This window comes from Leguminivora glycinivorella, chromosome 13, assembly GCF_023078275.1.
Source record: "Leguminivora glycinivorella isolate SPB_JAAS2020 chromosome 13, LegGlyc_1.1, whole genome shotgun sequence".
NCBI classification, from domain to species: Eukaryota; Metazoa; Arthropoda; class Insecta; order Lepidoptera; family Tortricidae; genus Leguminivora; species Leguminivora glycinivorella.
In genome coordinates, this window is record NC_062983.1 from 756,703 (window position 1) to 782,841 (window position 26,139).

The 26,139-nt window shown below is 38.1% G+C and overlaps 1 protein-coding gene across 3 annotated transcripts in view; it reads right to left on the reverse strand.

The window, feature by feature from the left end:
* Positions 1 to 666: 666 nt before the first annotated feature.
* Positions 667 to 26,139, reverse strand: part of LOC125232408 (steroid hormone receptor ERR1-like) — a 76,668-nt gene continuing 51,195 nt past the window's right edge. For all 3 annotated transcript variants that reach the window (XM_048138060.1, XM_048138059.1, XM_048138058.1), the window contains 8 exons: positions 16,950 to 17,099; positions 14,477 to 14,713; positions 13,602 to 13,814; positions 13,171 to 13,356; positions 8,065 to 8,226; positions 6,645 to 6,817; positions 5,781 to 5,874; positions 667 to 5,455 (listed from right to left, as the gene is read on the reverse strand). In XM_048138060.1, the coding sequence (XP_047994017.1) occupies positions 5,387 to 5,455; positions 5,781 to 5,874; positions 6,645 to 6,817; positions 8,065 to 8,226; positions 13,171 to 13,356; positions 13,602 to 13,814; positions 14,477 to 14,713; positions 16,950 to 17,093 (1,278 nt within the window). In that variant the 5' untranslated portion in view covers positions 17,094 to 17,099 and the 3' untranslated portion in view covers positions 667 to 5,386. The remainder of the gene's footprint in view (positions 5,456 to 5,780; positions 5,875 to 6,644; positions 6,818 to 8,064; positions 8,227 to 13,170; positions 13,357 to 13,601; positions 13,815 to 14,476; positions 14,714 to 16,949; positions 17,100 to 26,139) is intronic.

Consider the following 26,139-nt stretch of genomic DNA (forward strand, 5'->3'; position numbering starts at 1 on the left):
TATTGGTTAAGTTAAACACTGCTACAATGGCCGCGATTTCCGTTAATCCACGCTAGCATTAAAAAATGGTACCTAGTTCTATCTAATCATAATATTAATTATGATAATAAATTCGTTGGCAAAATCAATAAATCTGTAGAAATGCGGGATGTGTGGGCACACTGGTTGGGTTGCCAGAAAAAAATTACGATGACAGACGTTAAGTTTGGCACATCTGCTTTGTCAGTAGAAAAAGGCGGCAAAGAAAAAAACTATCCTAGAACGTACTGGAGTTTTACTGTGCTAAGCCGTTCTGCTGATCAAGAAATACACCCATTCAGTATTTTTACCTACACCTAACCACATGTTACCGAGGATATTTTTTGTATGAGTTAAATGCAAAAATCTTTTCTATCTTAAGGTAGGAAACTATTTCATATAACTCCTATTTTTATTATGCCCACAATTTAACGTAAAGATAGGTAACTTAGATAGGTATAGTTATTTTGAACGTGGACTGGATGTAGGCTGTAGATTTAATCATTCACGTAGATATACTTGAAATAGACTTTTAAAATCGGAGGGGAAACATGTTAACGTGTATTTTAAGGTAAGAATTACCTACTTTATGTAAAGTCAGCAAAAATTTTAGGTTTGCTGTTAACCCAGGAAATAATGACAACAAAATTCACAATTTTTATAATTTATTCACATATTTCCGGAACCGGCATTATAATAATAGTGTAAAAGAAACAAGGTACGAATTGATTCAATACATAATAAGACACAGGATTGGTTGGAGTCATCTAATAAACATTAGTCATATTTGATCTGAAATTAACACTTCCATAAATAAAAATAATTATTATTATATGTTAGCCATACATCCATAACAGATCACATTTTCATACAAAGTAGGCAAAAAAATGTAAACCCTTTAACAGTTAATGGAAAAAAAATGGTCGGCCTGATGGTTCAATTGATTAATGGTTCCTTATAAACAGACTACGCTAACTTTTCACATACTTGGCAGTAACAATGCATACAATACAGTCAGACTAAAAAGGTAGAAATTAAAAAAATGGCAATATCGTAGTGTCGTCCCGTTTTCTCAGATTGATTGATTTGAAAACTTCAATTTTGCCACTTTTTATAATTTCTATGTACTCTTTTTAGTCAAACTGTAGCACTTGACCAGTGGCCCATTTCACCACAGTGACATTGACACTTGACACTGATCATTCTGTGCCTATTTCTGCGTTAATAAGTAAAATTGTTACTCAGAATCAATATTTTCTTGCTGAACAGGCAATGAACAGCGAAGTGTCACTGTCGGGCGACAATTGTCAGTTGTGAAATAGGCTACTGGTCCAGTCTAGACTAAAAAAAAAACTTGTCCCGTAGCCGCCATACAAATAGCCAACGTTTTTGAGTTCTTGGAAGTGTAAACGAGATCAAATACGAAAATTCAAGACTTAATATCTACATCTGGCACATCTCCATATTTTGTACAACTATCACATGCGGACACCATTCGAAAACTTATCTAAGTATAACTATATCGCTCTCTTTCTAACTCCTAGAGTAAGAGATAGGATGGACAAGGTGACAAAATTAAAAGGTCCTTCGAGCGCCTTCAACAAATTTGAACTTAATGTAGCTAGAAAGTAGCTATTTCAAATTGACAGACTGGCGGTCGAAAGATTTGACTTAGACGACAACTCGCAAATTTTTTTAGTCATGTATACATGACAAAGTAATTTCACTGGAATAGGGCATATGTACAGTCAAGATATTAAATATAGATGCGGACAAAGTGGCTAAAATATGTATACACGACTTTATTGCTTATACGTTAAGGGTGTAGATACATATTTTTGGCATTTTGTCCACATATTCTATAGGTACTTTGACTGTACAGTCTTGAAATATCTACGAGGGCAAAGTCATATAATTATGTAGTTTTATTCATACGCCCGAGTATTTGACATTGACTGTATCTTAAAACATGGCAGGTAAAGTTAGGACGGTAAGAAGGAATAATATCGTACATTGACCTTTCCCGATCTCTATCTCACGCTTATACGTACTAACTGCCCTACACACAGTAACATTGATCGGTGAGATAGCAATATAAACACGTGCGTGCGAAAGAGATAGGAAATGACGTGTCAATGTACGAAATTCTTGATGTTAAGCGTCGTCACTTTATAATAGTTTTAAATAAAAATTGAAGATTAGAATTATGAAGATTTTTTTATAATACCAACCATGAAATAATGTGGTTTTAAACTCGATATAATTAATGTAATATTTGTATGTTGGTAACAGTTTACGAGGTATTTAATATTTAAACTACTGCATTAACCAACATCCATATAAGTTTCTATATGTACATAAATATATAGTATTGCCAGTGATACGGCGTCTATGAATACTGATCATATATTAATATATTTATTGTGCATACATTTGTTATTGTTATATCTTTTTAAAAGATTGTATTTGATAAAAATATATATTGGGTTACAAATTTTATAAAATATGTTTTCAACAGTATTTCAGATTTGTATCGTTTTGTATTTTATAAATGTACAACAGAATTTGACGACACAACCAGGCGTTTTGATATTTAGAATTTTTAGACAACAAAACATACATCGTGTAGGTACATAAAAAAACGTAGTCATTGCCAAAACTAAAGTTATAATCACAATTACGCAGAAAAACTGACATTCAGTGTTGTGTTTTCTCAAACTATGTTATGGTGTAAAAGTTATACTTAAAAGAATCTTTTTTTACACAAATGCCATGTCTGTTAATGTTACGTTATTCTGAACACAACTTTAATTCATAATTTTGGTACAGTCAAGTGTAAAAATATGGGTGTACACATCTTACTCAAAAATATGTCCCATAGCATCTTAGTCCGGTGTAATAAGAGCGTAGAACCATATTTATGAGACGATTTTTTCGATACATATTTTTGCACTTGACTGTACATGTCATGAAATGGTCGAACATTATAATATTAGCTTTTGACTTTGACAATTCCATAATTAAAGTGTAAGTTTATACTTAATCGGGTTTCATTTGAATGACACAATACTTTTTTAAAATTGTAATTTGCATCTAACTTTAACAACAAAATATACAGGGTGTAAGTTCACTTATCAATATTACACTCAAGTATCGACCACTCAAACGTAACCCAATACACTACATCTTAACAGTATTTAATACAATCTCATTCAACGATTTGTACAAAGACGTATTCAATACAAGCAAATAACGGCAAATACAAACAAGGAACAACCATAAATGCCGAATACGACTTACGGGAACTATCCAATGAAGTTTCTAGAGAATTTTGTACACGTGTCATATGTCAATAATAATTGAAACTAACGCAGTCAACAGGTTACACCATGTATACTATTGACAGTTAATTTTTTTCAAATTGTAAATGATCGTGATTGATTAATAGTTATTATATTAATAATATATGTATTTACTTTACAATTACTATTTTAACCAATTTATTTTGAAACAATGCAAAAAAGATTTTTTTTGTACTTATTTTATTTTTCGTTTGAAAAACTCAACTGTCAAAGTCCCAGTGACATGACAAAAAAACAATTGGACAAATTTGACAAACTCGAAATACTGCTTCATAGTCAATCCAGTAGAGCTCAGCTAGTCGTGTCTTTCTCGCCTGTCACCATACTGTCACGTTCAAACTAGTATTATACAGGGTGAAATAAAAATAAAAACTTGGCTTTTTCCTAGAGATGAGCGGCATCACGCCAGTCAGAATGTATGGAACAGCGATTTCGGTATCGGTTCCATAATAAAAGCTGACATCTGGCACACTGTCCTCAGTCCAGAAGTGTGAGTACACCGTAGTTAGCTTCCAGGTGTTAAGACCTGGGGCTTACCGGAGACATGCCTCTAGCATTTCAACAAGAACTTGTTCATTGGAGCCCATCGGTCACAGTATACCTGTGAATAATCATTATGGCCTCAAAAGTCACTATGAAAAGTTTGGCTGGTCCTTTTATTTCAACCTGTATACGTGTTAAAGTAACGAAAGAAAGATAGGCGATAAAAACGCGACCACGCTACAGCCGATATACATAGGGTGTCTCACACCCACTATACTAACCAATAAATTTTACCAAATCTAACTTCAAATATGGCCATCTCTATGTATAACTCACCACCCTGTATTAAAGTACTCAACCATTCTCGCTCCTTACCGTAAAGCTAATATATATATTTAATATACAAAAATAGTAACAAGTTTTGTACTAGAACGTCCGTTTGTACATCGCGGCGCGGGGACAGTTGAAACAATTGACAGTTTGACAGATATTACAGATACACTCCCAAGGTTGCCATCTCACAGCCATCACACCAGACTTGCAGTCTGTCAAATCGTTAAATTATATTTACATACTATTAAAATTCTGACTGTTGAAATATTGAAAAAAAAAAAAAAATGACAGTACACAAAGAACATTATTTGTTACGCCACGCCATAGAGTCTGGCGATATCTATCGTAATTATTTTAAACTATACGGTAGACTTCAAATACGTTGACAAGTCTATTTTTGTAATTATAACACATCTTTTCAGAAATTATCATCATAAAATTAAAATTAGATACAATAAGATAACTGAAAAATATATTTTAAATTCCGCTTTACATAGAAATACACTCAGATAACAACGTATTTTGAGCCACCCTGTATTATATTTAATATGTCACTGACATCTGAAATAGTTCCTTTAGTAATAATTTGGTCTTAATAAAATGTTTTCAATAAAATTACCCAACAGTCAGAACAACCTAAAACCACAAATGACTGAACATTAAATGCTACGACAGAATGATATGTAATTCCAAACGAAATCCGTACCCCGCGCCAAACACTTAAACAATAACTTGAGGTCACTCCAACCGTCACTAGTATTTAATCACTAGTCTCTAGTCACTAGTATTTACTCACTACCTAGTACCAGGTATTTACTGTCACTGTTATCCGACATTACGGTGCATAAGTTCTTTCCACTTTTCACAAATATCTGGAAACTGCAGATCTTTTTCTTCTTTATTGCTTATCAATAACCTTTTTCTTATATCATATGGCACCGCCCATTATTGCTAACTTCCAGGTTAAACCTGTAGTCTTTCAAATCACTTTTCTTCATAAATAACAATAGTTCTTATAACAAATCTTCATCATGCAGCAAATTTTTTAGTTTTCAACCGTCCAGGTCTTCCAGGTTAAACCTGGATTCAGTTCCATCACTGTCAATTCCTTCCAGATTACATCTGGTACACCATCCAGTCCAGAAGTCTGGGTACACCGCAGTTAGTTTCCAGGTGTTTAGACCTGGGGCTTACCGGAGACATGCCTCTAGCATTTCAACGAAAAGCTTGTTCATTGGAGCCCGTCGGTCGCGGTACACCTGTGAATAATTAAAAGCTGTGTAAGTAACCATAACCATTATTTTTTGTTCCTAAAATTAAGAAAATAAAGTCATATTTTTGGCATATTTAGAATTAACTGGTGCATTTTAGTCACGGTTGAACTTAGTACAATTCTCTTCGCTTCACTCGATGTCAAAAAACATGACACAATATAGTTTAAAACCACGTCATGCACGCGTGCATATCCTAGCACCTATTATATTTTTTAAGACAGGACATTTGTCCCAAGTACCTATTTGAGCTGCCTCACATGGCGACCCTGCCGGAATCCTCAAGTCAGTACTAGGGAGGAATATATATTACCTGCGCCCAGAAGCGACGCACGGCCACATCGGCATGCCGCAGAGCAGGCAGTACCAGTAGCAGTTGTTGCAGCGCCGCGCCGGCGTTATATGGCCTGAAAGTAAACGTTCATATTGTTATTTATATCGTTGAGAATAAAATATAAAGCTAATAACCTAACCACGAAATTAAAATTTTGAAAAAACACCCGACCGCGACATAATTGACTGATTTTCATGAAACATGGCTAAGAACACTCCAGACTAACTCAGTTATCAGACAAAAAAAAACTAAATCTAAATCGGTTCATCCGTTCGGAAGCTGCGATGCCACAGACAGACACACACAGACAGACAGACAAACAAACAGACTGACAGACAGACAGACAAACACACAGACAGACACGTCAAACTTATAACATCCCTTCGTTTTTGCGTCGGGGGTTAAAAACAGAGAACAGTAGCCCAAATCGGAAAATCGTCCACTATGCGCTTTGACCGGTAAACGGTCGACATTACGTAATTGTGAATGTGATACAGTTTACTTTTTTGAAGAAATATAAACCGCAGTATGCGCCGCGCTCTCAACGTGTAGGTAGAGGCAGGATCGCTACTCTTGAAAAAGCTCCTCGGAAATGGAGCGAAACATAACGAGCGTTATATCGACTTAATACGTGAGTAAACCGCTTAAAACATTTTTAAATATGTCGAGTCTCAAGGGAGTTTTATAGTTAAATATTTGTGTAGTTACAATCTGAATCTGACAATAAAAGACAGTGTAACTTGAGATCGAACGCACGCACGCTCGCGCCGGCGCAGAGATTTCTGTTTAAACCAATGTAGATGGCGTCTAAGCAAGCGTTTTATGGCCGATGTATAGTCTTACCTAAGCGCAGACACGGCGTCATTCAGCGCAGCTAGTATAGCGTCTCTGAAGCGACGTAAAGCAGCGTGTTCCTCAATGCGAGCTTCACTGTTAGCTAGCACGAGGGCTTTTAGCAGCCAACATTCCTCGCGGAGCGCCGCTGCGCGTTCGAGTCGCCGGACCACGCCCGCCACCTGGTGGACAAAACTTATATTAGAAAAAAAACCCTCAACAATTCAAATGTACCTGCCCGGCTTCGCATGGGCATTATACATTATAAATTATAAATCTTCCTCTTGAAATACTACATTACGATAGTGCGTAAAAAAGGAATTTCGAAATGAGTGGCGATAAATTAAAACACGACCAAAGGAAGTGTTTTAAATCGACACGAGTTACGAATTACCTTTTCTCACGTTGTGCACGACGTTTTTCAGTACAGATGGCCATCCGAAGTTTCGACCTGGCATATAATGAACCACTTCTCGCACTAGTGCGTAAAAAAACACATCTGTACTGAAAGAATATTAAAAAAAAAACCGGCCAAGAGCGTGTCGGGCCACGCTCAGTGTAGGGTTCCGTAGTTTTCCGTTTTTTTCTCAAAAACTACTGAACCTATCAAGTTCAAAACAATTTTCCTAGAAAGTCTTTAGAAAGTTCTACTTTTGTGTTTTTTTTCATATTTTTTAAACATATGGTTCAAAAGTTAGAGGGGGGGGTGGACGCACTTTTTTTCCTTTAGGAGCGATTATTTCCGAAAATAAAAATATTATCAAAAAACGATCTTAGCAAACCCTTATTCATTTTTAAATACCTATCCAACAATATATCACACGTTAGGGTTGGAATGAAAAAAAATTTCAGCCCCCACTTTACATGTAGGGGGGGTACCCTAATAAAACATTTTTTTCCATTTTTTATTTTTGCACTTTGTCGGCGTGATTTATATACATATTGGTACCAAATTTCAGCTTTCTAGTGCTAACGGTTACTGAGATTATCCGCGGACGGACGGACGGACGGACGGACGGACGGACGGACGGACAGACAGACATGGCGAAACTATAAGGGTTCCTAGTTGACTACGGAACCCTAAAAACCGTATCAAAATCCTTGGCATAGTAGGGAGACAGAGAGTGGGAAGCGACTTTGTTTTTTATTTACTATGTAATGAAGGGCGTTTTCAGAAGTCTAAAATGTAAGTAATAATACTAATGATATTTTATTAATGATGACATCTGGCGTCAATAGCCTGAATGTCAGAGGAACGTGATTTTTTGTGAATCTTCTGCCGCGATATTCGCCTGGGGCTCTAATTTGTAAGCTGGTGATGAAACGCAGTCAATTTGCACCGCCGCCGATAGATGGCGACCGATAAGCCAAAATTTAAAGCATTTCTGACCATGTGACTGTGAACCTACAAAGTCTATAAGTTCCATACCTGTGCGAACAGTTCTCCAGCCCCGATATCCCTCGCCTGTTGCTCGTCTAACTGCAAGTCTGTAGCGAAGCGCAGGCGCAGCGTACCGCCGCCTGTTGACTGTGATCGGTAGGCGAGCATTAGTGAGAGCATCTCGGCCCATGTGCTTTGGAGGAGACGCATCTGTAAAAAAAGAAACTTTAGTAACGACATCTATTATTAACTTGAGTAATGTAGTCAGAAATTATAATATAAGTCTTGCGCATAGGAGGGCCTGCCATCTAGTGGGGAAATTAGGAAATTTAAATAAGACAATAGTTTACGCTCGTCGCTCCCTGTAGTATAGTATCTTAAGGAATCCCCTATATTTTGTATTTATTTATTTAGACCAATTAATAAATTATAAGTCATTTGGAATAAATATGGTTTTGTGGCTTTATAATATTTGTCATAAACTCTTTACTTATTTTCCTATATTTATTTATAAGCGATGAAGAAAGAGAGGGAGGCCTTTGCTCAGCAGTGGAAGACAACAGGCTAACAAAAAAACTGTAATTTGGTCTCACTAAAAGGCGCTAAATCTTTTTGAATAAAAAATATTTTTTGGTATTTCCTACTAGGTACGCAAGAGCTTAGAATAAATTCAAATCAAAAAGTATTGGTAGATACAAGTACGATTGCAAAAAGTTAAAAAAAGGTACAAATAATTTAAAATCTTAGTTATTTTTCTAAACACCTCAATGTCAACTAGGCACTCCCCGCCAGCGTGATTCCAAATTTGAATGTCTAATGGCGTCTGGCCGGTGCAACGACCGATGAACATGCGGATAATATGCATAATGCAATTCTATATTCAATATTTAACACTTCTAATGAGAATCAGTGGAACTTATGTCTTTGACGTAAAGAATAAATTTGAGAATTATAATGAAGTGTAGGTGCTGTAGTCGAATGGCGTTTCTGCGACGCGAAACGAAAACGAAACGCCGCGAAAGGTAGCCTGGCTCTGTCACGCCAATACGCAAGAGCGATAGAGATAGATATCTACGAGCGTTTCGTTTCGTGAGCGTTTGTGCCATTCGGCTACGTACCCAGGATTTTCGTAGATATAATATTGACGTATTTGTTGTAATGCACTTTGACTTGCGCTTTCGTCATTCTGTGTTAGTGAGATATAATATTTCAAACGTCTGGTAATGGAATATTTTACTAAATACAATACCGTATAAAATAATAGAAGAGGACATAACCTGTCACGAAATCGAATTCAGTATCTATTTGCAACATTAATACCTACTGTCAGTGAGATTTCCAAAGGGATTTTGATTTTCGAATGAAATCGGACGTAACAGCGTTTTCAGATTATCCGATCCAATATCGGATGTAGGAAGGATATCAAAGGCAAATATCAAAGATGGCGTCTCCTACATCCGATATCGGATAGGATAATGTTCGAAAAAATCCTAAAATGGACACTGACTTTATAGCTCAAAAGGCCCTTTTGGAAGCTAACACTCCATTAAGGCAGTCATTAAAATAACTAAAAAAGGGCATTTTTTTTATGGGATAGGAGGCAAACGAGCAGACAGGTCGCCTGATGGTAAGCGATCACCGCCGCCCATGGACACCCGAAACACCAGAGGTGTAGGAGGTGCGTTGCCGGCCTTTAAGATGGGTGTACGCTCTTTTCTTGAAGATTTACGGTTATAATCAAGTATATATGCAGTATTATGCACTTGTTGCTCATACTTCTTGGTACAACCACGGCAGCTAACGGGCACCCTAAAGAGGACTACCTATTTAAATGTAGGTAACTACCTATTTCCATAGAAACAATAAGAGCAAAGCTACCATACCATAGAAACAATAACTCATAAGGGTACCTAATTCTAAGAACGTTACGTAAACATACATGAAGCCAAGTTATTTCAGTATAGGTTTCCAACTGAGATCAGGTCACCGAACCTTTGACCGTTATTGACGTACTTTTTGTTGAAAAGCTCACGCCTGACCTATTTTATATCTTACGTCTTTCATAGACGTCGTCTTTCAAGGTTGATGAAATATCATCGAATAGTTGGTGATACGCCAAGTAACGATGTCTCAAATGAAAATAAAATGCAAAAATGTACAGTCGCCATCTGTGGCCTATTTCACAATAGTGACAATAAAATTGTCGCCCGACAGTGACACTCTTGCGTATTGGCGCGACAGAGCCAGACTACATTTCTGCGGCGTTCGGTGGCGTTTCGCGTCGCAGAAATGCCATTCGGCTACGGGGCTTGATGGCGACTGTCCTTAAAGTTCGAAAAGAGAATTCCATCATTCCAGTCTTTGAGCTACGACATTACTTTAGGAATTCAGTAGCTGCCTAAACAGTATTTTAATCGATTTCATCCTTATGCAATTACTATATATAGGTGTTATAAATGGTCAGGCCAACGATGATGGTAGTTTTTTACTTCATGTTTGACGAATTAAATATGTATAAAACTAAAAAGCAAAAAATAATAAACCTTTGAATTCAGATTTCTTATCGGATTGCAATAATCTAAACATCCAAATTATAAACAAATCAATTACTTTTGTAGTCGGTACCAGACCTGTTCATTGCCTTGCTATTCCTGTTTGCACCACCCAACCATACGCAGGCTGGCACCGACTCCAAAAATAATTGATTTGTTTATAATTTGGATGTTTAGATTATTGCAATCCGATAAGAAATCTGAATTCAAAGGTTTATTATTTTTTGCTTTTTAGTTTCTCCGTGTTTTGTAACGCGCTTATTTTTGAAGGCGGTTTTATTTTTTGTTAAAAAGTTTATTTATTTGTTGATTTTTAGTGGTTCCTATTGATATTCTATGTATCAGTCCGAATATATGTACAGTAGTGAAAGAATTATCCTTTAACTCCTAACCATTGAGGAGTTGACCTTCCATCATCAGCTCAGCCACATAAAGTTATCACCATCAGGCGTAAATACTGGTGTACCTTTGAAAAATACACTAAAAACATTACATGTGCCTATAACATTTGAGGAGTTCCCTCGATTTCTCCAAGATCCCATCATCAGACCCCGACTTGGTGCCAATGGGACCATCTCGGGGTTATACCTGATTGAATGAAAAAAAAATTTTGAAAATCGGTCCATGATTCTCGGAGATATCGAATAACATACATACAAAAAAAAAAAAAAAAAAAACATTCAGTCGAATTGAGAACCTCCTCCTTTTTTGAAGTCGGTTAAAAATAAAATTTAGTGCTCAAGTTGTGAGTGATACAGGTCAATTTGCATTGATTTTAGATGGTTGACGTCTTTTATCGATTTTATTTAGTCGATAATTGATATTGTTATTTTTAATTGAGTTAGGGGTATGAACCCGGATCTTTGTGCTTTTTTAAAAGCTCTTATTCTTATAAGCTTTTATTCAACTTGCCTTGTTAGTATGTTATAGTGTGCGTCAAAACGTAGAAGCTAAATTTGACCCACTTCCCGGTTTCCGATTGAGCTGAAATTTTGCACACATATGTAAATCACGTGACAATGCAATATTATGGAGCAGAAAGGTGGTAATGGCAACTCTGTTATGAAACGTCGTATCCTATCGAGTAAGGGGTTTTTAGAAACGTCTCGGAGAGCAGTAGATGACTGTTGAAAGAAAGGTACAGTCGGCGATAATAGCTTGTGCCAAAAATGAAACTTATTGTTACTTATTCAAGAAAAACATTTCGAAAATGAAAATTAACTCAGGTTGACTATGCATTAAGTGCGTGCGTGCGAGAAAGATGTAATTTTTTACACGTCAAATTATTTAATATGCCACATGCTTACTTAATTGAAAGAAAAACGTAACTGGGAAAACAATCGGTCATAATATTTTAAATGTTTACGAGCAATAATATTTTTGGTACGAAAAATATCCAAATATACCTACACCAGTTTTTGACCGCGGTTTCGCTCGCGTTAAATTCGAAAATGGCTGAATGCTCCATACACATTACCACCCCCCATTTTAGGGAAGTGGGGGGTTAGAAAGTCACAAAAGTTATCCCTCCCTCATCCCTTCAACTATCTCCACTTAAAAGATCACGTCAATTCGTCGCTCCGTTTTGACGTGCAAGACGGAGAAACAAACAGACACACTTTCCCATTTATAATATTAGTATGATTCGACACGGTGTGGTTTTCAGTTTTTATGCGCATCAGTAACACATTGCATCTGCCAAATTTAAATATAGTGAAGAAACGCGTAAACGTGATGATAAAATATGTCTTAAACCAGACAACAACATTTTTACGAGCTATTAGCGAACACAGATAATTTTACATTGGTAATTAATTAATTATTTACTTTTTCTGAAAACCCGTAAACGTAAATCATGATGCATGCAACTGCGTCGAAAATGTCGAAATATCGGGCGCTGACGAAAATCTTCTAAGATCTATATAGCCACTAAACTGCACGCATCGAGGATTAGGGCCCCCCACATCTAGCGTCTCGCGAGCGTAGCGTCGGGCCAACTGTATGGAAAAAGACGTTGATGTCGCGTCGACGCGGCGTCCAGGCTTTGCCATACAGTTGGCCCGACGCTACGCTCGCGAGATGCTAGATGTGGGGGGGGCCCTTATCCTAATTATTTGGGGTCGGCGCAGCAAGTTTTGTTCTTCCATCCATACAGATATAGCGCGAAAAGGGTTTCCTTCGTATTTTTCCAGAAACATTCGTATTTGTCATGCTAGTTCAGTCAATGTCGGTACATCTTGTACTGAGACTGACTGAAATAGCATGACACGTTCGTACGTTTCGGTAACAATACGAAGGCAAATATTTTCGCACTATATCTGTACCTCTTTATCGGACGTCACCTCACCATTCACTTGCGTTCGTTCCATATCATCTCTCACACAGTCCATCCTTTTCTTCGGCTTTCCTCTTCCGCTTCCTCCTTCCACATTCATCCGCAATCAGTCTGGTACTCAAGGGTTCCTGGGACATCTGTTGAATGTGCTACTCGACTAACCTGGTCATTAAGCTGCAGGTGATCTGTTGGCCCAGCTGATGACTCCACCAGCTCTCAGACTAGGGTTCAGATACACTGCCTTATACCTAAGAAGTATCGACTAACCTGGTCATTAAGCTGCAGGTCAGTGAAGCCGGGAATCTGCTTCGCCCAGCTGATGACGCCCACCAGCTCTCTGTCATACAGGTCGGCGAGTAGGGCGAGCGTGCGGGCCGAGGGTTCAGTGACCCCGGCCGGCGGGGCGCCGCAGGTGAACGGCTCGGGCTCGTACGAGGAGAGGACTTCCAGGATCTGTGGGAAAATAGAGTAACTATGTATGAGTTTCGTTAGTTTAGGTTGAACGGATAAAAGTCGAGGATGAAACCCTTATTTGTGAGTGGAGCGGCGGATCGGGCGCGCGGCGGTTCTTCTATCGCCCGACGCGCACCCCTTGTAGCTAGCATCAACTAGGGTCTACTGCGGGACGAGCCCCCTACTGCGGGGGTTCATACTTTCTTACATTGATTCGGATCGGATGTCATTTTAGGGGTTCTTACCTTGATGTCGTCAAGGTGCGGCCTCGCCTGCGGCGGCGGGTCGGGCGCCCGGCGGTACTTCTGGCGGCCGCCGCGCACGCGGTCCAGGCGCACGCCCTCGCGCAGCATGCCGGTGCGCAGGCACTTGCGGAAGCGGCACGCCTGGCACGCCTTGCGCCGGCGCTTGTTGATCTCGCACTCGTTCGAGGCGGGGCAGGTGTATTCTATGTTGCCCTGGTGGATGATCAGATTATTAATACGTGGCAGTTTGACAGATCGTAAGCACAGTACCTTAAGAGGACTCTGAGAATCTAGAAAAAAAAAAACTGAACTAGTGGGAGGCCAGTTTCAAGATTACGTTTTGATTGCAATTCAGTGTGTAGGAAGCTACACAAGGCCTGTTAGACCTCAGATCATTAAGACTAGCGAACGATGCAACATGTAAATTAGTATAGGAGCAGTATTGACTCAGTTGGATTGACACACACAGAGTCTCTTAGGAGCATCATCATCCCTAGCACTTGAGGTAGCAGCGGTGAAAGAGCCAGTGTCTCAGGAAACTTGACATACCTGGATCGTCCTCTTGAAGAACGCCTTGCAAGCTTCACAACTAGCCACTCCGTAGTGGAACGCAGAGGCCACATCTTCACAGACAAGACACAGCCTCCTGGGTGCATCATCAGCTCTAGCGCTCGGGGCAGTTGCTTTGGAAGTGTCTAGATACATGACATACCTGAATAGTCCTCTTAAAGAACGCCTTGCAAGCTTCACAGCTAGCCACTCCGTAGTGGAACCCAGACGCCACGTCTCCACAGACAAGACACAGCCGCCTGGGTGCATCATCAGCCCTAGCGCTCGGGGCAGTTGCTTTGGAAGTGTCTAGATACATGACATACCTGAATAGTCCTCTTGAAGAACGCCTTGCAAGCCTCACAGCTAGCCACTCCGTAGTGGAACCCAGACGCCACGTCTCCACAGACGAGACACAGCCTCCTGGGTGCATCATCATCCCTAGTGCTCGGGGCAGCCGCGGTGGTGGAAGAGCAGTGCTGCTGCTCGGGGCTGGTGTTGCCGACGATACCCTCGCCGGGAGACACGCAGTACTTCACCTCTTCTTTGGGCTCCAGTTCCATCTAGAATATGATATAATATACATTTATTCGTGAACACAGGCGGCAAAATACGTATTTTAACAAATACAGAAAGGAATTAAGTGCCACGAGCTCTGATTTTCCGATTCCTGGAAGATCGGGGTGGTTAGTTGAGGCGAAAAGCTAAGTTGTGGTAGAACGTTGATAGTGTTCGAATTTGAAACGCAACCTAAAGGAGTCCTCTGACTATCAGCCTATCAGTTAGAAGCAAAAAATTGTGCCAATAACTGACAGGTGACATTAAAATAAAGAGTCTTTTGTAGCCCATAGTACCTCATCAAACAGTCCTGATTAAAGCAATAAACCAAGCTATAATAGAACCTATAAACCGAGGTTTTAAGTACATAAAGCAACATTAATGGACCGTACGATAAAGTACAAAAAATGTCCTTCTAAAGTCAAGGGCATTGACCTATTTTTTGCTGCGACATATATAATACAGTAGCAATCGACGTTTCGCCACAAAATTGCAAGCATTTTCATGCTTCGATGTCTTTAAAAAAGTCGGAAATCCACTTCAATTACAGCTTAACAAAAAAAAGAGTACAAATTAACCTGGCAACATCGTTAGTGTCGTTCCGTTTCCTCACATATATTGATTTGAAAGAGAAACTATTTTTTGAAAAGCTGTTCCTGTAGCATAATACCAAAAGCCGTAACTTAAAAATTATCAAATTGGCGTCGTTATATGTGCGTAATTGTATTGTTTTACGAAATTCGTGGAAGCCATTTGTCCGTCACGGACTACGTACTCGCAATACAAATTAGGGTCCCTTTTTGCCACGGACCGTGTAATACAAATTGGGGTTCTTTTTTCTGGCGGGGAACAATGCTGATGCTGATGTCCTGATCAGTTTTTGTTGTTTGGCATAATTAGGTAATACGTGCAAGCATTTAGCTTGGTCAAATATACTTTACTAATCTAGATCGCTTGTGTTATTTCAAGAAGGGTTTATGCGCTCTAAAATATTCTAACCCCCTTATTCATAAACGTACACTAAATTTATCAAGCCGGTAAAGTTCGTTTGTCCCTTTCTGATGTATTGGTGTGATAAAAAGGGACAAACGAACTTTATCGGCTTGGTAACTTTAAGAGTACGTTTATGAATAAGGGGGTAAGTCTCGTTTTAAGGGTGGAATCAAATCTATCTGAAATAAGGGTTCCTAGTTGACTACGGAACCCTAAAAATGCAAAAGATGTATGAAAATGGTTACGCAATGGAATGACACTGATATTGCCGATAGAAGTGGTTCCTACATTAATTCACATACATTTAAAGTTAGCTCGTTATCCTCATTTGATAGACGTGTAACTTTTGAAGAAACTAATAGACAGTATTAGACAATTAAGAGTAGCCGTTACTACCCTCAAATAACAGAAATAATAAGATATAACTCAAATAAGCTTTTAAAAACCCTTGAGTTTATGCACCACCGATAGATGCACTATTCAAGACTATAAAGTACGCCACTCACTCACACAAGCCCGCCGTACGCACAGTTGTAAACAAACGAACATGAATGAAGATAAAGGGTCGGAATTTGCATGCACTTCGGTGCACAATGCTTTACGTAATATGTTGTGCAACGAATGGAGGTCACTACACGTTCCGTGTAGACAGTGAATGAATCATTGATACGCATTTTCATATGTTCAGTTTACGTATAAAATGTTGTTAGCGTGATGTGAAAATCGCGTAGTTTGGGACAGCGACATCTAACGGAGGTTTGAATCAACCTATATAGACGATGCAGCATGCAGCGCAGGTCAAAGCTGTTTGGAGCAAGTTTAGTAAATCGAGTCTTCACTAGGGAATGCAACCGAGTAGTGAAAAAACCGAGTTTAGGTTAAAACCGTCCGGTTTTCACCGATTTAAAACTCTGTTTTGAACCGAGTTAAACTCGAGTTTTTTCGTTGAAGGATTTTATTATAAAAGTACTAAATACATTAGTTAAGATACAAATTCTCACCTAGAAACTGACGTGAAGCCTGTGAAGACTCTTCACAGACCTTATTGGTTTAATAAAGATAGGTATACCAACAGGCTTCGATTGCTGTTTTCGCAGCAACACTATTTGTAGTAACGGCAACACATCGATAGCGCAATGTAGGGCTCACGCCACCCGGGTAGCGCCATCTAGCGCGAGTTGTTCCGTGAGGGAGTACTATGGTGGCGGTTAAACTTCTTGACTGGCGACATCTAGCGAGCAATCTTACCTCTTGCGGCATGAGCATAGGCCTCGGAAGCGGCGGGGAGGCCAGGGCGAGTTGTTCCGTGGGGGAGTACTGTGGTGGGGGCTCGGCTTCTTGCTTGACGCGGCGGAGCAGCTGGTCTCCCGTGCCGCTGACGGCCGACATCATCGACACCTGCAACAAGGGATAATGGGTTCAATAAGTGTACAGAATACGAGTCTTAAGAGATATAGTCGATCTTAGAATTCTTAGTAGATCTAGGTCCTATAAAGGTGTAGGTAAAGAAACCGTAAGTATCAGAACTTCGATAATATCAAACACATACCATGTTTTTGTCGGCCAATATTCTATATTTTTGTTTTGAAAATGTTACATTTTCCAATTTCAGGACAGATCCCAAAAAATATTAGTATAAAACCAAATTAGTAAACATGCTTTTCAAATTCTCTATATTTGAGGGTCAAACTTTCAAATCGCGTTTTCCCGAAACTATGTTTATGGTACTTATCATGTTTTAACAGTATACTGACGATATGTTGAGTAGCTATTTACAATTGTGCAGCAATGACACAGTTTATACTTTTTTATACCGTGCCAATGACATGGGAGATACGGCTCTTTTAATATTATATTAGGTGCATTCAGCAAGAAGAATAATAGTTTTAAAGTAAAACCACAGTATTAATAAAGAGTACTATCGTACAGTATGGCCACTCCCGCTCCCCGCTGAAAGTGCCGCCCACCCCCTCTCGGGTATCTCACAGTTACCGTCTGACAAAAACGCGAACAGTCGACCTGCCACATTCATAGTACGCGCTCATCTACACGAGCTTAGACTATGTGCTAAGAACGCGCCTCTTTCATATATCTGATCGCCAGTGTCCGAGGTGTGGTAAAACCATACCTCAATCCATTAGGTAACCTATTTATAAAGAAAAGACTATTCTTTGAACAAACATTGAATTCGTTCAATTTAAGAAGTTATATGGGTTAGTGAGTGGGCAGCTGGGAAGCAAGTGTTGAGTACATAAATACTCGAGTGTTATACGGCCTTAACATTCATGACCCGATATAAAATAGAATAGAATAAAATACTCGACAGACTCGATATAGTTTGTTAGACTGTAATTCTTCACCATTTTTTTTAAATATCTGTTTTAATATTTTATTACCCACACACCTCGAAAAGCAAAACGATATGATTTCTTAAAAAACTACAATAACTAAATAACACTTTAAATTATTTCCAAAGCGCATTTTCGTAGCTTTGTTTTATAACTCGAAATTTGAAGACTCGAACTCTCGAACGTCGAGTCTGCTTAACGGTTAACCTGTGCCTTTCCTCAAACTCGCGATTAACCGGCACTAATAAAACCCTTACCTACCTCGATCTTTTAAGGCATGTATAAAATAAATGAGACATGAAGTCTTGTGAACGTCGAGTCTGGTCTTTCCTTGGACTCGCGATTCTCGCGACTCTAACCACCACTAGTAACAGGCAACCGACTGACCTACCTCAACAGTTTGGGCGTTCAAGGTCTGTACCGAAATAGCTGTGACGTCAACTCCGCGTGTGACGCTGCTTCTCTATTGGCGAAGCCGACTATACACGAAGTTATTGCGCGAATAATTATTGATTGTGAGGCATTTGTTTTATGAATTGATCTCAATTGGAAGGTGTTTTGAGATCAAGTGAGCAACTTGTTTGATTGTAAATAAGACGTCACAAATTAGAGATTTTCACCATTAATATTTTTTTGTAGTAAGATGAAATGTACATCTTTGACATCAAGTGGATTGATCTATTCACCTACTATTACATAGGTATATTATAAAATGCAGGTTTACAACATTTACAACGTGTGGCCATACTGACCATTTCTGCATTTTTCAAGAGCATACACAAGCTTAAAAGCCGACAACGCACCTCCCACACTCCTGGTGTCTGCTCGTTTGCCTTGCCTTGCCTCCTATCTCATAAAAAGAGTGCTGATTCGACGTAACAGTCAGCAATCAGCATTGAATAGTATTGAATTGACACACTCGTAGGCGCCTACGGATCGCTACGCCGTAGGCCGTAGGGCCCGTAGCACAATGCATGCCCTATCCCTTCTCAAACAACTTACATAGGGATGAGATTTATCATAATTTTCAGTACAGATGGTGTTTTTTTTACGCACTAGTGCGAGAAGTGGTTCATTATATGCCAGGTCGAAAGTTGTGAGGGCCATCTGTACTGAAAAACGTCGTACGATACACGTGCGAAAAGGAAATTCGAATTTTCTTTTTTACGCACTTGTATCGTAATGTACTATTTCAGTACATACGGTGATTCTTTTCCGGACAAGTGCGCAAAGTAGTACTTTTCTTGACATGTCAAAATCCAATGGTTATTATCTATATGTACTGAAAACCGTCGTACAATACACGTGCGATGAGGAACTACGTTACTAATTTTAATTTATCGCGACTCGTTTCGTACTTCCCCTTTTCCGCACTTGTATCGTAATGTACTATTTCATAACGGCAAAATTCTTTGTTATTCTTTGTTCCCGATGTAAAGGTCACGCACCAAGTACCCGATAACAGACGAACCGCCTGCCTTATTGCCACTTGCAACGTGAATCAGCTTATCGGAGATAAGGCTGTTTGGTGGTTGCACGTGCTTGGCCGACTTTTGTTGCGCGAGGTTAGTTGTTACAACAGTTTCAAATGCAGTGTGCGTGGCCGAAAGCACAAACGCTCATGCGCGACAGAGCCAGACTACCTTGCTGAATGCTGCGGCGTTTTGGTGACGTTTCACGTCGCACAAATGCCGTTCGGCTACGGCTGTTCTGAAAGTGGACAACCTTTGATAGTAGTAGTAGTACAGTCAAGTGCAAAAATACGTATCGATTTTATCCGCTCAAAAATATGTACCGAGACCTTATTCCGCCGACATAAAGTGCTATGGGACATATTTTTGATAAGTTGTACGCACCCATATTTTTACACTTGACTGTAGTAAACTCTTTATTGTACAATTAATAACAAAACTCTCTTAACTCTCGTAACTCTTTATTGTACATTAACTATAGAACAACAAGTGCAGTGATATACACGCATCAGCTATCAGCTGCTAGTGTATCAAATAATATAATATAATATAATATATAATAAAAAAACACAGTAATTACAGTAAAGGACAGTACAAAGGCGAACTTATCCCTTTGAGGGATTTCTTCCAGTTAACCTTTGAGTGAATGAGAGGATAAAAAGAGATGAGGGTGACAAATACAGCAACATGTACAAGGTACCGGAAAGACAAATAATTAAAAAAAATTAAATAGGATTCGGTTTTGAAAAAAACTTTCTAGGCGCCCGCGCTGGCGGTTAGGATACATGTGGAACTCAACTTAATAGTTTAATAATGACCCTCCCTCCCTCCCCCGTAGGGATATGCCCCGCTGTAGTACCTTACATGTTCTCGAGTGCCATACTGTACTGTAGGTAACTACTAACTATAAAAACTAAAATTCTGCGTATATGAAAATAACTCACCACAAGTTGACAACACAAACAATACACATTTTGCATATCCAATATTTCAAATTGGATTAGTGATAATATAATCTAATAACCTAATACACAAAGCGCTCTAAAAACATGCGTACTATTTCCATATACTAGAAACACTGCACTACAATTTTATTCAACACATCGAACATTAAAACAATACACGAATAAACAATGAAGAAGTTTAATCAGTTGCCGCATTCGATGCGTCAATGCATTTCAAAGTGTTACAGCACTGGAAACCTCTAAGTCTTATAACACCAACCTACTATGAGATTGACAAATCCGCAGACTATTCCGCTTGAGTACATTTTCATAGAAAACAATTTTATTTTTAAAGTCAGCGTATAAAAACAAGTGACGATTGAAGATATGCATAACACCTAGCATAGATAATCGTAAATATGAACAGAAGGAAAGAGCAAAACACAATATTAAATATTAATACAGAATTTCAAATTTATATGTGTAATCTTGACATGAAATCTCAAAAAGAAAGGTGTCCTTTCTCTGGTTTGGAAAAACTAGAGATGGCATTTACCATCATTCGGATTGAGCATCATGATGTAAAGAGTGTCAAAGATCTAACTAAAACATGAAGGAATTCTAGAAAGAACGTTCAAAAACAACATCCCAAAAATCAACATCAACTCCGTTGTACACAGTTTCTTTCAGCATTATCATAGTGTTATGACGTAGATAGTGTCAAAGATCTAAAAAAAAATCTAACAGAAACACGAAAATAATCCAGAAAGAACGTTCAAAAACAACAGACCCCAAAAATTAACGCCAACACTGCCAACAGTACCAACATCGTTGTATCAGGTCAGTTTCAGCATTATCATAGTGTTGTGATTATGACGTACAGAGTACCTATCAAATATCTAAAATAGCAATCTAACAAAAACCCGAAGAAAATCCAGAAAGAACGTTCAAAAACAACATCCCAAAAAGCAACACCAACGCCGTTGTATCAGGTCAGTTTCAGCGATTATTAATAGTGCAAAAAACAACGTTTATCTATGCGATATAAAAATTCAAGGATGCGGGTTCAACACACTCGTGACATTGCGGACGCGCAATGATAAAACGCAGAACGTGATGCAACGTTTCCTACCGTAGGTAATAGCTACGTGGCGACAGTGAATAATCAAGATATAGAATCGCTGCATTTTTCGGGTGTTTTAAAATACATTTTATTGCTACACGCTGCAATATTTTTGAAGATGATTAGCGTCATCGGTAAGAAAATTTTATGGGTTACGATGTCAGCCGCAAATTGACAAATTCTGAAGTCACGGGTTCGAATCTAGTGTCGGTTACTGACGATCTTTGTTTTAAAATATATTATAGCTTTGCACCAATAATATACTTAGACACGAAGGACTTATTATTATCATTGAATTCATTGAAGGAAGAATCTAAAAGAGGCAGAGAAAGACCTAGGAAAGAATGGTACTGTAACCACACGTGCCAAGTTAATATGAAGGCCGGGAATAGGCACAATTGGAGAATGCTGCAATGTCAGAAGGCGAGGCCCTCTTAATAATGATGATGGTGAACCTTTCTTTTAAATCACTCTATCTAATAAAAACCGCAACTAAATCCATTGGGTCGTTTAAACATCTAAGCATGCATAGGAACAGACAGCGGAAAGCGACTATGTTTTATAATATGTATGTATTAGTAATATCTATGTCAGATTATTATTCAGTTGTATCATTTTCATTATATGTGAGGTAAGGAGTTATTAATCCCCTGATGGTAAGTAAAGACTCTTCTAACCATGTAATCTTGGTACCAAAATGTCCATCACTCTAATTGTCTGCCCGCACGAAAGCTTTTTTCGGGAGAATTGACCTCCTGACCTGCCTTAACCTTCGTCCTCGCACTAGGTCAGCGCTGTCCTAATTTAGACACAATGAAGCAATACGAGAATAATGTCAATCAAGAGATTATATGTCAATTAATGCTGCCCTGAATAATGAATGCCTAAGCAATTAAACAGACATAGTCGCAAAACATTTGTTCGCATTTATATCTGAAATCTCAAGCGTATTTTCACTTGTCCAGCCTAATGTTTTACTAAACAGTGCCTGTGTTTACATGTTTGAAAAAAAAAAGTATAAAAAGCGAAGGTTTTAATTTGTAGGTACTTTTCCTAAAAACTTATGAATCTGCTGGAGATACCATTGGGTTTTCTTGTATTTAAATATTTGCAATAAATACCTAGATTTCTGTTATTAAATACTGATTAGCTATTTTAAATTCAAATATGCTGTTGCTGGCACGCCTTTTATAGTAAAAACATATCTTTTGTATACATATAACCTTTATTTCTAGGCAGCGTGATTTTAAAAAGAAGGATTAATACATCAATTACATCATGCAATATGTGAGGACCTGTTATTATATTAAATCCTTAGTAATAGTAGGTAGACCCTAGCCTTAATCTGGCATGAAACTGTACGTGTACGCCTATTTTATCCAGATCAGAAAAAGAAACTCTTTAATGTTCAAGCATACTTCTTCTTATAGTTATTCTAGATCCTTATTAGATTTAGTCCCAATACTGTTAGGTAAAGTGAAGTAGTCTGGTAGGCAAGCTCAATCCCCGACATTATTAGATTATTTAAGGCAATCAAACGTCATGTTCAATATCTTATCTGTCAGACATTCAGGCAAGGTTGTCTTAATAGTAAATACAGTTATTAGAAGGAGAAATCACTTTTAGCACTTAGATTAATACTAAATCTCTTAGCCCTATGTCTGATTCAGATAGTCAAATGTCAAATCAATATCAATATAATGGCTAGACGACAGATTTTCAGCAAGGTCTAAATAACTCGACTTTTTGGATACGGTTGGAGTCCTTTTGAGCAATTCCTTTCGGCCTAGATTCTTAGATTAAGTTCAAACGATATCAAAATCTTATCTGGGCCAAAAGACAAATATCGGTTAAGATTGTCCTTATTTTATTTTTTTGCTGCATAATACAGTTGGTATGGCGACATGGAAAGTTGTGGCACTTACTGTGAATTAAAATTTAGTATCTCCACCTGGCTTTGTTAAACCTGAAATTGCCTCCCAAGTTTTTCATGCAACAGCCGCAAAATTAAACTTTAACTAGTCGTTTTTTGCGGAACTTGCACTAAAAACTAGGCTATACTTTCAGCTTTTACAAAACCAAGCGAGGTTAAGTATACTAGGCGAAAAGACAGAGGGTTTCTTACCTAGGTTGAAATTGCGACTGCCGACTAACTAAATCTAATTGGTGGTTTTTTCGGAACTTCCACTAAATCCGGCGGTCATTTCAGACGTTGCAAAGCGTGGCAAGTATACCGAGCGAAGAGACGTGGTTTTACAGTACCTAGATTGAAATCTCTGGTGCCTAGGTCCTCAGATTGAGGCAGTCGAAATCAATATCGTATCCGGGCCGAAAATGGGCCGCAAGGTTGAGGTAGGTCGCGTGGTTCAGCGACCGCCCGCCCGCGCTCACCTTCGTAGACAAATGGATAGAGCAGGGGTGCCACTGTGTGCCGTGTTGACCCAGATGTTTTGGTGGTTTTTGAATTATAGTTTCTTTTTCTGACACAGATGTTTTTGATGGTTTTTTTAATGAGCGTTTCTTGTCTTTTTATAGTTTTTGTTTGTTCCACACGAGATTGTCTTTACGACACATACTGGTATCACTCGTACGCCGTACAGAGGGACACTAAAATAAATATAGACAGACAGATCCTAATAATGTTAAGTAAGCATGTTTGCTCTTATAAATTATTATGTCTGTATTTAAGTGAGAACATAGGTTATTTATAATTATATAATTGGCTTTGGGATTGTACTGTAATTCTTGGAGACATATAACGCTAATGGTTTTCAATGTAATAAAATATGTCTATGTGAATTGAGGGAATGAATGTTGTCTAAATAAAGACTTAATGAAGTTAAATTTAACTTCGTTAGAAATACCGTTATGCGCAGATATTGATGATTTGACCCTATTTTAAGGAAAACAGTTGATACAGCTCAGTCATTATGAATCCCTGTAGTATGTTATCGTAGTAGGTACCTACTTACGTTTTATATTTGATGTATGACGTGAGTGCCAAATATAATTTGTTTGCTTATCTCAGAAGGGACTGTGTTATATTGTTTATTGCTACATACCTAATAAAAATGCCAAATTCTATTAGCGTATTGTTTCAAACAGACTAAATAAACACAAGAATGCAACGCACGTAATTTTTTAACATAACATCCCATCCCTAAAATTAACACATTTATTATAATGTAAGTTATTACAATCATAATTTGAAACCATATTTTTGTATCCTTTAAAATCCCAATGGCCTTCGGCAAATTCCTCAGACCATTAGAAAAAAAAAACGCGCGGTACTAACGTATTCTACCTGTTCAACCCTAAGTGTATTCGCTCTAGTGCCAAATACTCTATTGACGAGCGTTGAGGTAGTTATACCGGCATCGGGAGCTATAATGACGTCAATAGGTTTCACTTTCAAGCTGTAAAATAAAGTACCTATTTACAATTTTACATACATCCTTCCATTGTTTCATTTGTTTTCACTTTTGTTCAACCCTAGCGTTTTCGCGCTAGTGCCAAACACTCTGCTGCTGCGTGTTGTGGTAAGCCGGCAGCTAGCGTTGTCAATACAAATATACCGACACACCGACAGTCATTATGACGTCATGTGGTTTCACTTTCAAGCAGTTAGATAAAGTATTCACGTCACAGAACTCACAGATAATTGAATTTCAAGCTAGAGGAATATAATCGCTTATGTCATACATTTGAGTTCTAGGTTTCGATATTTCCATAGTTTTTTTTAAATCATAAATGGGCTTAATCTTGGCCACACTTGGTAATATCACTTTTAAAATAAAAACAGAGCATATTAGTCAGTTACATTAGTCTTAAAGAAAAAAAAAATGTTACTAATACAAATATGGGTACAATAACCTATCTACCTACCTGAAATAAATGATTCAATTCAATTCAAATTTATAGATCCACTATAAACTTAGATTTTGACAACAACTTAAAGGAAAATGTGTACGTATTCACAATTTTTACATATTTACATTTATTTGAGTCTCCTACACCTTGACGAGTTGTTTTCGGGGTCGGACTTCAAAGTAGTTCAAAGAATTTCATTTCTGTAAGTTTGCTCAAGTTGAGTGTAACTAGATAGATTTCCATCTGCGAATTTGGCCTGCTCGGTGATTATGAAATATTTTAAGTCTCCTAAAATTAATTAAAAATGCCTCTTTGTGTAAATATTTCCCGAGACAGCTAGCAAACATTGCCCAATCATAAAAGTTGACGAAAATAATTAATATTTCATTTAATAACTTGTTTAACTTATTTACTTATTTACAATTTTACATTGTAACCAAAGATTAAAAAAAAAATACATTTAAAAAATGAAATTATATTTCGTTTCCTGTATTTTTTTTCTGGAATTTCCAAGACATTTTTTTTAATTTCTGAAAAACTGCACACTCCATCCTACGAAACTTAAAAAAACGAAGAACTACATCCGTCTGCCGCATTACTCACATCTCTATTAAACTAGCATGACTAACTCAAATATCCTAATAGCAACGCTGACCTGCGATGAATCTTAAGGTGCGTTTA